General features: G+C 38.7%; 1 protein-coding gene across 1 annotated transcript; it reads left to right on the top strand.

The window, feature by feature from the left end:
• Window positions 1-11,421: 11,421 nt before the first annotated feature.
• On the top strand, window positions 11,422-14,149 carry helt (helt bHLH transcription factor). Its single transcript, XM_020496096.2, has 4 exons — window positions 11,422-11,613; window positions 12,218-12,322; window positions 12,550-12,646; window positions 12,897-14,149. Exons 1-4 carry the CDS (start codon window positions 11,587-11,589, stop codon window positions 13,379-13,381), a joined length of 714 nt encoding a protein of 237 aa, XP_020351685.1. The 5' UTR covers window positions 11,422-11,586; the 3' UTR covers window positions 13,382-14,149.
• Window positions 14,150-15,121: the final 972 nt, after the last annotated feature.

The raw sequence follows: 15,121 nt of genomic DNA on the forward strand, positions 1-15,121 counted from the left end.
CTTACAGTAAAGCGTGCATACCATTTTTACGTTAGGGAGAACCCAGGAATTAAACCACTATCCTGGTGTTGCAAAAGCCATGCTCTACCAACTACCAGCTGCAGAGGACTGAACGTAAAGGACAGTACATAAATAGCAACTAAAAGTCTAGAATACGTGTATGTGTGTAGATGTGTAGTAACAGTGTAGACGAAGACAGTTTTTGGTGTTTTATCCTTTACTGAAAGAAATAGGTGCCAATATGGCATCTAGTGCAAACTTGGGTAAATCTGGCCAATAGTTCTGTGCAGAGCCCCATCTGCAGCCACAACCGCAAAGTCATAAAGCAACCCACCACTACATCCCATCTCTCACTTTTCCCCACTTGGGAAAAACAGTAGGTTGAATGGACTTTCCATAGAGCAGTTCAGGTTAATGTTACAAGGGGAAAAAATGGGCTGATGTGGGGGCCATCCCTGACAGTAGGTCTATATGTTCTACCCCTTTAAGCTGATGACAAACAATAATTATGAACATAATGGATTGGATTTCTATAGTGCTTTTCCACGAGGTGCTCAATGCACTTAGAGTTGAATGGGTGTCAACTCAACTCATCCAACACAAAGGTCTGCCATCAAATCAAATCAAATCCAATTTTATTGGTCACATACACATGGTTAGCAAATGTTATTGCGAGTGTAGCGAAATGCTTGTGCTTCTAGTTCCGACTGTACAGTAATATCTAACGAGTAATCAAACAATTTCACAACAACTACCTTATACACACAAGTGTAAAGGGATGAATAAGAATATGTACATATAAATATATTGATGAGCGATGGCCGTGTGGCATAGGCAAGATGCAGTAGATGGTATAGAGTACAGTGTATACATATGAGATGAGTAATGTAGGGTATGTAAACATTATATAAAGTGGCATTGTTTAAAGTGACTAGGGATACATTTACATCAATTTTTTTATTATTAAAGTGGCTAGAGATTTGAGAAGGTATGTTGGCAGCAGTCACTCAATGGTAGTAATGGCTGTTTAACAGTCTGATGACCTTGAGATAGAAGCTGTTTTTCAGTCTCTCGGTCCCAGCTTTGATGCACCTGTACTGACCTCGCCTTCTGGGTGATAGCGGGGTGAACAGGCAGTGGCTCGGGTGGTTGTTGTCCTTCATGATCTTTTTGGCCTTTCTGTGACATCAGGTAGTGTAGGTGTCCTGGAGGGCAGATAGTTTTCCCCCGGTGATGCGTTGTGCAGACCTCACTACCCTCTGGAGAGCCTTACGGTTGTGGGCGGAGCAGTTGCCATACCAGGTGGTGATACAGCCCGACAGGATGCTCTCGATTGTGCATCTGTAAAAGTTTGTGTGTGTTTTCAGTGAGTATGAGGTTATTTTCCTGACACCACACTCCGAGGGCCCTCACCTCCTCCCTGTAGGCCGTCTCATCGTTGTTGGTAATCAAGCCTACCACTGTAGTGTCGCCTGCAAACTTGATGATTGAGTTGGAGGCGTGCATGGCCACACAGATGACTGACGAGTTTAATGTCTACAATGTATGTTTGCTTCCTATTGTGGTCATAACTGGAATCTGTTCATACTGTAATAACAATATTTCATATTCATATACAGGTACATCATCAATAGTACAAAGTGTTTTATCAATCAACTTTTTTACATTCAATTACAGGCTTTTAATTTTACATCATTGGAAAGCTTTGCCTTTCTTTCTAACCATAAATGTTTGATTATCGAAAACTGTTATTTGATCAAATGATGAACCCCATTATTTGTTTTGCTCAATATTTAATGTGACCAGACCAATGGCGCACCCTAGAGTAGGACCCATCAAAGTGAGACTAAGCAAATCATTGATGTCAGACTATCAGTTATGTTTATTCAATGAAATGTCAAAGACAAAAGGTTCTAATCTAAAGCTTAAACTAAAGAGGATAATTTAGTCATTATTTCATTGTCAATTTGAAGAGTATCTATTTGAATGGCTGACTACATATTACTTTATTCGGTATTGCAATAAAATGCATAACATTCATAAACATGTGAATGCTAGAATTGTTTTAAACCATAGACCCCTAGGTACGGTAGTGCAAACTTCACTTCTAATTGCCCCCTTTTGGCGATTCTAAATATTCAATATTCATTCAAATCCCCCTGCAGCAGGATTGTTTTCCTCCTGCGACAAAATGGGTCTTATTAAGATCTGACATCTGTAGGCTACAAAATAGGCATTTTTTTCTGATAAAAAATTATCAACACTTCAATTATAGGTAGCGTTACAGTTTTTACAATCACTTTGGTGCAAGTATGTTGTACATTTTAACTCTAAGCAAAAAAATCAAAGTAGATTCTCAAAATGGCTTATGTTTCAAAACTATAAGCACATTTTGACTGAGTAAAACAAATACATTTACAAAGTCACCTGTTCATTGCAGAAAATCACTCTTTCAATTTGGAAAGTCTACATATTCAATCAAAGTATCTGCTTTTCTCAAAATGCAATATTCACTTTACTTTTAATATTATTTTCTTGTCATTTTTTTAACAATACTATTATCACCTAATCAAACTGCTCAAAATGGATAACTACTGAACTCAAATTATATAGTGCTTAGTTGTAACGTATAGTTTGCTAACTGCTGAACACTGTACATTTCTATATCAATTTGACATGAGTATATGGATGTGGCTGTACTACATCATTATTCTCCATCCACCAGTGTGCTCCAATAGGACAAAGTGGAAAGATTCACTCTACACTCTAAAAAGAAAAGGTTCCTGGAGTATCCTTTAGGGGTTCTTCAAATTGAAACTGTGGGGGAACCCCTATATGTTATTCAAAGAACCCTTTAAATGGATCCTCAAAAAACATTTTGAATAACCTTTTGGGGTTCGTTTTTGAACTATTCCCCCTGCCCTATTATTATTATTATTATTATTATTATTAATATGCATAGCAGTAACACAATATTTTAGTTGTCAGTGTTAATAATGATTTTAGTGACGTGATGTTAATGTGTTGATGTTCTCCATATCCATAGCCAGAATGAGTGAGTTTGCATTGTATGGTGATCGAACAAGTTTCCTGTTGTATTGTCACGCCCTGAGTGTTTTAGGTCAGGGTGTGACTAGGGGGGGGGGGGTTTCTAGGTATTATATTTCTATGTTGGTGTGTGTGTGTGTGTGTGTGTGTGTGTGTGTGTGTGTGTGTGTGTGTGTGTGTGTATGGTTCCCAATTGGAGGCAGCTGATGATCGTTACCTCTAATTGGGGATCATACTTATTAGTGTGTCCTTTTTCCCACAAATATGAAAGATGGTATCATCATAAAACAATATCAATTTAGATCATATAAGGGACAAACCTTACCTTAAATTGAGATCTTTACATTTTTCAGTTAAGTGTCTGGGCCTGCTCTCCTTTCATATTCAAATCCAAATGTTTCAGTTGGGCAGTTGGGTTCCTGCAACAACAACAAAAACACCAACTAAGGAGGTTCCTCAATGAACCCCACCTCCTATGGGGTTCTTGAAGAAGCTTTTGGGGGTAATTTTCAGTGCCAAGAACCCTAAGGTTTCTCAAACTTTACTGATCTTAGAAGAACCCTTGTAGAACACCACGTTTTTTAGAGCGTTGTTGCTACCATCATGAATTATAGTGTTGTGTATGCACAATGCACTTCTGAAATACCTGGGTTGTATTTAATAATATATTCCACTCGTTATCTAAATGTCAATGATACACTGTGAGCTGATTCATTTCAAGCAGGGGATACAGCATCAGTTTACAAGTCATGTGGAAAAGGTGATTTAGTACAATGTTGCATGCGGCAGAAATGGAATACATAACTGTCGTACCCCTATTTCTGATGATTTGTCTTACGTATGTACTGTATAAGGATAATGAAACAGTAAGACTCACATTTCTCAACTTGCTCACAACCTGCCATTACAATCAATCAAATCAATTATAAAGCACTTCTTACATAAGCTGGTGTCAGAAAGTGCTGTATAGAAACCCAGCCTAAAACCCCAAACAGCGAGCAATGCAGGTGTAGAATCACGGTGGCTAGGAAAAACTCCATAGAAAGGACAGAACTTAGGAAGAAACCTAGAGAGGACCAGGCTATGAGGGTTGGCCAGTCCTCTTCTGGCTGTGCCGGGTGGAGACTATAACAGAACATGGCCAAGATGTTAAAATGTTCATAGATGATCAGCAGGTTCAAATAATAATAATCACAGTGGTTGTCGAGGGTGCAACAGGTCAGCACCTCAGGGGTAAATGTTAGCTGGCTTTTCATAGCCGATCATTCAGAGTATCTCTACCACTCCTGCTGTCTCTAGAGAGTTGAAAACAGCAGGTCTGGGACAGGTAGTACATCCGGTGAACAGGTCAGGGTTCCATAGCCACAGGCAGAACAGTTGAAACTGGAGCAGCAGCATGGCCAGGTGGACTGGGGACAGCAAGGAGTCATCAGGCCAGGTAGTCCTGAGGCATGGTCCTAGGGCTCAGGTCCTCAGAGAGAGAGAGAGAAAGAAAGTACGAAAGAGAGAAAGAAAGAGAGAAAGAAAGAGAGAGAATTAGAGAGAACATACTTAAATTCACACAGGACACCGGATAAGACAGGAGAAATACTCCAGATATAACAGACTGCCCCTAGCCCCCCGACACATAAACTACTGCAGCATAAATACTGGAGGCTGAGACAGGAGGGGTCGGGAGACACTGTGGTCCCGTCCGACAATACCCCCAGGCAGGATATAACCCCACCCACTTTGCCAAGCAAAACCCCCACACCACTAGAGGGATATCTTCAACCACCAACTTACCATCCTGAGACAAGGCCGAGTATAGCCCCCAAAGGTCTCCGCCACGTCACAACCCAAGGGGGGTTATAGGCAGCAGTAGCCTCGTTGTTAGAACATTGTGCCAGTAACTGAAAAGTTGCTGGTTTGAATACCGGAGGCGACAATGTGAAAAATCTGTCGAACATCTGTCGATGTTTCAAAACCATAAGCACATTTTGATTATGATCATAACTATTAGGATTTTACTTCACAGTAAGTAAAATATTTATATATATTTACAAATCAGAGATGTAGTCTACTGTATAGTATGTAACAAATGCATCTCTTATACCAAGGGGTACTCAACGACTATTTGAGAAGATACCTTTGCCACAAATTTCCTAGGTGGCAAAGGTATGGATATTGTAAATTATCGGTTTAGTTACCAAGTCCCACCTTGCGACCCACCCATGCAACCCCAAACTGCATTAAATTGAAAGCCCGACTGAGTTCCTAAAAAATAAAAACAATTGTTAAAGTCGGGAAACACGCAGTCCGCATTGACCCCATTCTGGGTTCGGATCTGGACCGTCTGCCTGTAGAATATGGCTACCCTAAAAATAAAACAAACCCTCCGGTGTTGCTAATCCTCAAAAGAGGCTTGTCAGGCATTAATTTGTTTCATTTGATTACAGTACACCTATGTTGTCATTATATTTGAGCAATACATTTATTTTGTTGCATCCCTGATTGTGAATGATGTCTTCACCTTTGACCACACATGGCATAGAAATGATGGAAATTAGATTTTCAGGAAATGTTTATGGGTAGTGAAATGTGTAATGTGAAAACAGTGTAATGTACTGTAATTTACAGTACTGTAGCATATTATATTCAAAGGGCAATTTTTAAACACGCATTTTTTGCTATTGGATTAAATGGTTGTTAAAAGGACTCAATTGAGAAGATATCATTATGTTGTGTTTTGGTGATTAACTCAATGTTCTCATGGTATTCCACAGTAAACTTATATTTTGGATCAAAGGTTGTGTGGTGAAAGATGTCTCCAAACAATATGAATGCACAATAACATATTTTGAATACAAGGCTTGCTGTTTTACAAGGGTTACCAGTTTGGAGTTGAAAATTCCCCACATAGGCATACTTCTGAAAATAGCACCAAAGCCATTGAAAATAACTGTAAATTGTAGCCTAGTTAAAATGACTAAATGGTCAGCCTATCATTCATTATCTGATGAATTGGTGACTAAACTAAATGTTCTCATGGTATTTCACAGAATAACTTGATTTTGCATGAATGACTCAGGGAAAAAACTGTGAAAAACGCAAAGAATGCGCAATCAAAAGATAGGGCATTACAATTGTTATCAGTTTAGAGTTTTGTACTTAGTTTTTTTAATATAGTACCACATACATCTAAAAAATGTGCCAAAGTGATTGAAAAAAACCGGTAATATGATAACATTGATGATTTACATTCAACCATCATTATTTTCACCATGTATTATTTCTGTTTGTATTCCTTATTTATTTGATTTTCACACACAATGGTGAGCGTGTGAACTGAGGCAGATCAGACTCAGGGTGGCGCGAGAAGCTAAAGGATTGGTGTCTGGGACTCACGATAGGTCATTGCGGGTCACAGCGCAGCGCATGACAACGCAGCGTCCAGTGGTTGACACTTCATTACCATAAGGACTGGAATTTTTTTTGTTTTATAAGAAATCATTCTTATACCTACAACTAATAATTTCAGAAATAGGTTAAAAACATTGACTACCTCATATGCCTACGCAGTTCTTCGAATGAGGTTTTTAACCTATATGAGTAGAATATTATTGTAATGAAAGAAAATAAAAATAAAAATTGCATGGTTTAGTACATTCGTTTGATGAGTATGTTAAATTATACTTAGGGAGAAACATTGGTTGATTCTCATTTTACGTGATGGTACTTGCTGGAATATTCAATAATAACATTATGCAGGGGGATTATGATACAGTGCCTTAAACATTTATGAAAAATAAAACACTAATCTTCATTAGTATTCAACGCCCTGAGTCAATACATGTTAGAATCACCTTGGGCAGCTGTTACAGGTGTGAGTCTTTCTGGGTAAATCTCTAAGCACTATTCACAACTGAATTGTGCAACATTTGCCCATTATTCTTTTCAAAATTCTTCAAGCTCTGTCAAATTGGTTGTTGATCATTGCTAGACAACCATTTTCAGGTCTTGCCATAACTTTTCAATCAGATTTAAGTCAAAACTGTAACTCTGCTGCTTAGGAATATTCACTGTTCTTAGTAAGCAACTTCAGTGTGTATTTGGCCTTGTGTTTTAGGTTATTGTCCTGCTGAAAGGTGAATTCATCTCCCAGTGTCAGCTGGAAAGCAGACTGAACCAGGTTTTCCTCTAGGATTTTGCCTGTGCTTGAAGCCATTCCATTTCTTCAGTCCATAATGATTACATTTATGAAAAATATGCTTGAGAATATGCAGCATGGTAATCAGTAATGTGTTGCATTGGATTTGCCCAAAACATAACACTGTATTCAGGAAAAAAAAGATTGCTTTATCACATTTTGTGAAGTATTACTTTAGTGCCTTGTTGCAAACAGGATGCATGTTTTGGAATATTTGTATTATGTACAGACTTAATCCTTTTCACTCTTTCAATTAGGTTAGTATTGTGGAGAAACTACAATGTTGTTGAGGCATCCTCAGTTTTCTTCTATCACAGCTATTAAACTCTGCAACTGTTTGCCGGAGAGGAAGGAAATCCCTGAGCGGTTACCTTCTTCTCTGGCAACTGAGTTAGGAAGGACGCCTGTATCTTTGTAGTGAAATATATATTTCTTCCTTATTTTTTTTACCCATTTACCAATAGGTACCCTTCTTTGTGACACATTGGAACACCTCCCCTGGTCCTTGTGGTTGTATCTGTGTTTGGAAATCATTGCTCAACTGAAGGACCTTAAAGATAATTGTATGTGTGGGGTACAGAGATGAGGTACTCATTAAAAAATCATGTTAAACACTTGTTATTGCAGACAGAATGAGTCTATGCAACTTATTATGGGATATTTGGGATTTTTTTTCACCCAACCTAAATCCAATGACAGGATGACATTTTTTGCTGAATTCACATTAGTTAACAACAACCAAATTTAAATCAAAACTGGACGTTGAACTGACATCTGTGCCCAGTGGGATGCAACCGCTGCCAATATGATTTTGTTTTACATGGATTCAGGCTGTTAGGTAGCCTAGACCTTTTCTTCCTTTCACCCACTTTAACCTGCCATTGCACCTAAACTGTTTACGCTTGGATCAACCTTACTCATGTTAACTTTCAGTGAACATTTGGATAACCATGATAGCTTTGCCCTCATTGTGGTGCTAGCAAGTATACTTGGTAGTGTTAGGTATCAACAGTTAATCCAGTAGGGGTTTAACCTAAAGTAGCAGGCGTAAGAGAAACGCCTGAGCAGAGTTTCTACATGTGGTTTTCAGAGGAAAAGGAAGCTAGGTTTAAAATTGCAACTCCACTTAGTCTAGTAGGGGCTGGAAGCTATAGTGAGCTTTGATTGGTCAATAGCACAACTATGTCTCTGATTATTTGCATTATTTGCATTGAAAATTAATATGACTCAACTCCTAATGTATAACTGTGCATTTTCTTAAGAAAATACTATGTGTTTGCTGTTGGTGGTATTATGTTGCTCAGATAATAATCTATTGGCATATTTTACCAGCCTGGTCTCACAGACTAGAAGTAACATAGTAAATGTAAATCTGGGACACTCAAATTAGTATGATATGTTACGTTTTGAATGGTTACATAAAACAGATGGTTACTTAACGCAAAAACGAAAGTAGGATGGTTGGTCAGGGTGAATGGGTGAGCATGTATAGTGAACATCAAGCAACCCAAAGGTTGCGAGTTCGAATCTCATCGTGGCCAACTTTAGCATGTTAGCAACTTTTTGACAACTTACTACTTTTAGCTACTTTCAAACTACTTAGCATGTTAGCTACCCCTTCCCCTAACCTTGACCCTTTTAGCTAACCCTTCCCCTAACCCTAACCTTAGCTAACACTTCCCCTAACCCTAACCATAACCCTTTTAGCTAACCCTTCCCTTCCCTTCCTTTAACCAAACTCCTAAACTAACCCTAACCTTAACCCTAACCCCTAGCCTAGCTAACATTATTGTTAGCCACTTAACCAAATTTGAAACATATTGTACGTTTTGCAAATTCTTAACATATACATTTTTCAAATTTGTAACATATAATATGAATTGTAATTCATAACATATCATGGACATCCAAAAATGAATACATCCCATACAAAATGTAACATATCATACTAAATGGTGTGTCTCTGATTTACATACAGAATAAAATGAAATGCTCTGAGACCAGGTAGATTTTACATTACCTGTATAAGGCATTTGGTGCTTATTTTATTTATTGCAAAATATTAGAGTTTGTCATGGACTTGATCTGCTCTTATGCACTTATTATTGTTGTTTAATGCAGAACCTAAAATACAATCTGTGCTCCCCTTAAGTTATTGTATTTTATGGTATTAATAAATAATTAGGCTTCATACATCAGATGACTGAATATGATATTTGTTTTATTGTGGTTAGAATACTGAACAAATAACGCCATATGAAAAGATATTTATCATTATTTTAAACATCCCACGTGATCTGAACAATTCAAATGTGTATAGTATGGAGCATTATGGTATATGGAGTATACAGTATGGAGACGCAGCAGTCCTAGTGCCCAAACATCCACCAGTGCACCATGCCTGTTTTACATCTATGTAAATCGTACAAATGACAATAACAAATCATTAAGCAAACTCATAACTCGATTTTTACCACAGTGATTAGAAAACATGTAATTTAATGTTTGAAAAAATAAAATGTAGTTATAAAACGTGTCACACGGTAAGAAAACTATGACGCATCGTCTTTAACCAACGTGTATAGTTCCTAAAGTCTCGTTTTAGACTTTCGACAGAAAATAGTCATACTATAAAACTGAATAAAAAGTCTTAAAAACGTTGTTGTTCTTATTTCAAAGACCACATGTATAAAGACGTGTTAAAAAATCCACAATATAAGTAATGGGATTTAATGCCCCAGTCCTGTTCAATGGCGCCTTTCTCTAGTGGTGCTATAAAAGTCTCCAACACTTTAGAAGTCCTGGGATCCTTTATATTTTATTTAATCTCCATTTCTTTTATTTCTTTTTTTCTCTCCAAAGTTGCACACAGGATCAATTATATGAAACACGGCGAAACTTTCAAGATTAAAACGTCCTGATGAAAAAAAGCAGACGAGCAAACGGTTTTGGCGCATGAGACCCAAGGCTGAATCTGTGAGACGGAGCGTACACAATAAACCTGTTGTTAAACTTGCTGTGAAAATATGTTTGAAGAAAATAGACAATTGTTGTACGAAATGTATTCAAGTATAAAATAATGCCCTTTGTTGGGGAAAACTTGAGCAATGTGAGGGTACAAAAGTCCCCTGTGGTATTTACTAGGCTCCTTTGTGAAGTTTGCGCTTTGGCGTCTCCACTTGGCGCATTACCCAGGCCCCTTTAAACGCGATTGTTTCTTTCTTTCTAATGACGTTTACCGGATCAAAACATGCTCTTAATTCGATCAGAAAGCTTCACCCTTCACAACAATACCAGAATAATTTCTCCCAAAGTTTGTTAAGTTGACCGAAATTAGGCAAATGAATAGGGGTCTCCAGGCTACCCCTGACGCAGGTGACGGGGATAATGCACGTTCACACCAGCTGCATTCTTCTTTATTTCTCCCTTTTCTTTCACAGCATTATTAAAATTTAGGCCAATGAAACTATTCACTCGACTCAATAGACATTTTCTTATAGGATAATAGGATACAAATTGAGCCTCTCCAAAGAGTCCTCAGTGGTGGGTAACCCTCGTGTGCCAAAGACTGCTGAAGACGCCGGCCGGTACGCAGGCGACGCTCGTGTGCCAGGCCCATCACACACCTGCCTAGGACTCACACGAAAAAAAGAATGTAAACAAAAAGCTTGCCATCTCTCATAAAAGATGGACGTGTCACCAAGTCGTGTGAGAAACGAGGAGAACAAACGGGGGACTCCGTCTCCAAAAGATCTCCCTTGAACTTGGCGGAACAGCCTATTAAAGGCTTACTTAATTACTCTAATGGCACTGGACAGGCCTTAAAACTCAGACAGGGCTTGGGTGGAAGTTAAGTTCGCTTGCTGGGATTTGTAAACAGGCGATCGTGTGAGAAACGCGAGTTGGAAAAAAGAGGGGTCTTTTTTCGGCGGCTTTGTTTTCAGTGCGCGCACTGCGCCTGGTCGGATCAGGCGAACCCAACGCTCAATTCACATTTCCCGCCTGGGTTGTTACTATGCAAATAATATTCTAAAAGCAATCACGTGCATGTCTTTTGAACAGCCACGTGGATGAACAAAGCAAGTCTGCCCCCCTGCTAGCCGATGGCTTCAGACTTTTTACTTGTTCTTTAACTGATCCTAAATGCACACATTTACTAGAAGCTTGCTCTTTAATCCTACGGAATAATTTAGACCATGAATGCTGGAGTCCCTCGGATGATCGCTTTATAAGGGGCAGCTTCTCAGCTCACCTCTCAGTCTACCTAGTCTACAAGCTAAGGAACACATCCAAACTTCCTCACGGCATTACTATTTTGAATTAGAACTTTATCGGCACTTTGCTAAAGGATGGCATCCAAGATGAAGGATCGCAAGGTAGGCGCTCCCCTTCTGCGCTCTGGGATGGAAACCTACTCGGAAACCGTGGCCTTTTCTAGTCGTTATTTGAATATTTATTACAATATTTTACTTTGGTACTCATAATGTACCATCATTATGTATATGTGTAGTCAAAGGCGAAATTTGGTTCCATGGAAATTGATCTGATAGCCTACTATGCTTTTGCGCACTTTATCGAAAACGTAACCAATATAGTACACATTTGAGTTAGCAAAAACGACAAAAAAATGTAAATAATTATTTTAAAGAAGAAAAGTGGCTGAAGTTGTCACTGCAATAGTATAATTGACGGTTCGAAGCACATTAGTGCCATACTCCATGGTTGTGTTTGAGCTTTGGCACCTGCCTTGGCCCATGTGATGCTCAGTAGCGCTGTTGCGCTCTAGTGCACCAAAGCGCACCAAGGTGGCTAGGCAAGGCAAGGCAACGTCTCTTTGCCGTTTGGTTTCCAAGTAGTTTCGTCTTCATTCTAGTTTCAATCAGCTTTTTGTTCTAGGTTTCCAGAGCTATACACTTTAGACATGGCCTACTGTTGATTATGTTTGTTTGTCTAATCGTTTGCGTTGTTATTTTTCAACAGAGAACTCCCATCTCCCATAAAGTAATAGAAAAAAGAAGACGAGATCGCATCAACCGCTGTCTAAACGAACTGGGGAAAACCGTGCCAATGGCGCGCGCGAAACAGGTAGCATGCAGTTGTACAATTAAATAATCTTGTTCACAATTCATAAACAATCGCCTAAATTATCTTATTCAGGGTTTTATATTGGCTAAATATATGTCTTATTGCATTATTAAATCCTTGCTATGCGTGACAAATAGCGTAGCCTACATAATGTCTGCCATCTGTTTGATTTTGTGTATTTAAACGACGTAATATTATTTTTCTAATATCTTTTTTTCTGATGATAGAACTCTGGAAAGCTGGAGAAGGCCGAGATTCTGGAGATGACAGTTCAGTATCTACGAGCGCTCCACTCTGCAGACTTCCCCCGAGGCAGAGAAAAGGGTGCGTTTTCCTGTCCGCTCCAAGCGCACAGACCCGGGGCTCTCACCCAGAGCGCATCCGTATCCTGTTCCACCTTCCTTGACTCCATTCCGGCTGTCTCGTTGACATATTTATCGTCGTAATATCAATCATCATCACTGTAGTCTATATCGTAAATATATGCTCACATTTGTAATGTAATAGCTTAAGTTAAAGAATATTGGAGTTTCTGTGTGTTTTCTAATCGTCACCTTCTTCGGATTCCTTTTAGGTGAGCTACTGGGGGAGTTCGCCAACTACTTCCACTACGGCTACCACGAGTGCATGAAGAACCTGGTGCACTACCTGACCACGGAGGAGAGGGTTGAGACCAAAGACATCAAGTACGCAAGGATCCTGGCCTTTCTTCAGTCCAAGTCCCGGGTCGCTACCGAGCCGGTGTTCGGCTCACTGGGCGCGTTTCCAGACCAGGCAGATTATCTGTGCCAGTTGCACTCCTCCCCGGAGTCACTCCAGAGTCACAGCCCCAACGACTCCGTGTTTCAGCAGAGCCCACCCGGACACTTCTCTTGGCACAGCACGGCGCGCAGCCCGACCATCTCGTACCCAACGGTGCCGCTTTCCGCACCGACGCAACAGCACCATGGTGGCTACCTGTCACCAGTGCAAGGACTTGACCATCACTACTTCAACTTTTTCAACGGCCACCCGCACGCGAATGCGTTCAGTTTGCACAGTACGCAACATGCGTTGTAAATAGAATCCGGTTACCATTTTGTGTTGTCTTTATTTATATATGTGTTCATAATAAATACTTAAAGATTGTGGATATTGTATACTGTACAATACATCTTTCTTTTTTAAAGATATATGTTTATTTCCCACAGTTTGTTGTTTTCTTGTGGTGTTATAACGTACATTGTTAATCAATTGGTGAAAACCTCCCTAAAAACCTGATGGTATAATAGCGTTGGTCTATTGATTATGAATAGGCCTAATTGTTCATTCTTCTAAATCATTTATTACAGAAGAGCTCTGGCCATTTCTACACAAATATATATTTTTATTTCTTAAAGGGATAGGCTAGTTAACTTTTTTTCACAGCTTATTTTCAACTAACCAAGGGTGTGGTGCTTTTATTCAAACCGTTTTTAATCAAATTGAATCACATTTTATTGGTCACATGCACACATTTAGAAGGTGTTTATTGCGGGTGTAGCTTGTGTTACAAGCTACAACAGTGCAGTAGCATATAATAATTCACAACAATACATCAACATCTAAAAGTAAAATAATGGAATTAAGAAATATATATAACGTCCTTAACAGGTTATTTAGCAAGTTCCAGAATATCCTAGCATTTTTGGAGCGTATAGCAATGTTAGTGGACACGGATTGTGGCCTATTTAAATGCCAGTAAGATGCTTGTTGACAAGCAACCGTGGTCCACTTATCTTTAACCTCTATAGGCAGGTGTCATGTATCGATAGGACCTTAGGACACTTACAATTAAATAAACACTGAACTAACTCACTAAACTGGGAATTCTCTTCTTCTGTGAAGGATGAACTCTTATGAACTCAAATATGAATTATATGTTGAGGTTGACAGTTAGGCTACTCTCCTCTTCCTCATCAGACAGTTTCTTTCCTCTTCCTCATCAGTTACTCCTCTTACTTATTAAAGCATATGTACCAGCATAAACATGCTGGAGGTTGCTTTTCTATGAATTGAAGATTTTTAATGGCTATTGAAAGTTTCAAAAAAGAAAGAAAGTCACACTCCCAAATACATATTATTCATTATAACTCATTGCTGAACTAATGTTTTGGCACACTTCTGGGTGAAGTACAGATGTAAGACCTAAAACTGACCACCCTGTTGCAGGATTACAAAAACTTGTAGTGTATGTGAGATTTAAAAACACTGCTGAGTTTGTAATTTTCACTTTTAAATTACAGGCTTGATTTTTCCTTACAAAAATCTATCACCCCTACCAACATTTCCATTAATTATAATCCACATAATAATTCACATTTCCTGTTGCTGCAGTATTATTTTCCAGCAGTAGTGTACTGGCTCAAATTAAGATCCTACATATTTATCAATGCTTTTACTAAGTTATTTAAAGGCAGTGCTTCAGTGCAACCAATGGCTATAGTGAGAGGTGTTGTCTTGTTAAGTGATGGGATAATATATATATATATTAAAATCATTGAGTAAAATAATACCACATTATGAAATATGATTATGAAAATATTGATGACAACATATTAGGTCATACACAAGCTCCATCATATACTTCTGCCAGATTTGGGCTACACATTTTTTAAGATGGGGTCAATAAGGTATTGTGCACTTCTTCTTGGTTAAACACAAATTAACAAGCTGATCATATTATCCATCAGAATAGGTGATTGGAATAAGTGTAATTTTATGCAATGGTCTGTTGAACTCCAACACCATGATTGACATTAAGCTTCTTTCCTGGGTGAT

The sequence above is a fragment of the Oncorhynchus kisutch genome, linkage group LG12 (genome assembly GCF_002021735.2).
Source record: "Oncorhynchus kisutch isolate 150728-3 linkage group LG12, Okis_V2, whole genome shotgun sequence".
Taxonomy (NCBI): Eukaryota; Metazoa; Chordata; class Actinopteri; order Salmoniformes; family Salmonidae; genus Oncorhynchus; species Oncorhynchus kisutch.

Coding starts and splice junctions, on each gene's coding strand:
- helt (XM_020496096.2), top strand. CDS start 11,587: ATGGCATCCAAGATGAAGGATCGCAAG. Junction 12,323..12,549: donor CAATGGCGCGCGCGAAACAG/GTAGCATGCAGT, acceptor TTCTGATGATAG/AACTCTGGAAAGCTGGAGAA. Junction 12,647..12,896: donor CCCCCGAGGCAGAGAAAAGG/GTGCGTTTTCCT, acceptor GATTCCTTTTAG/GTGAGCTACTGGGGGAGTTC.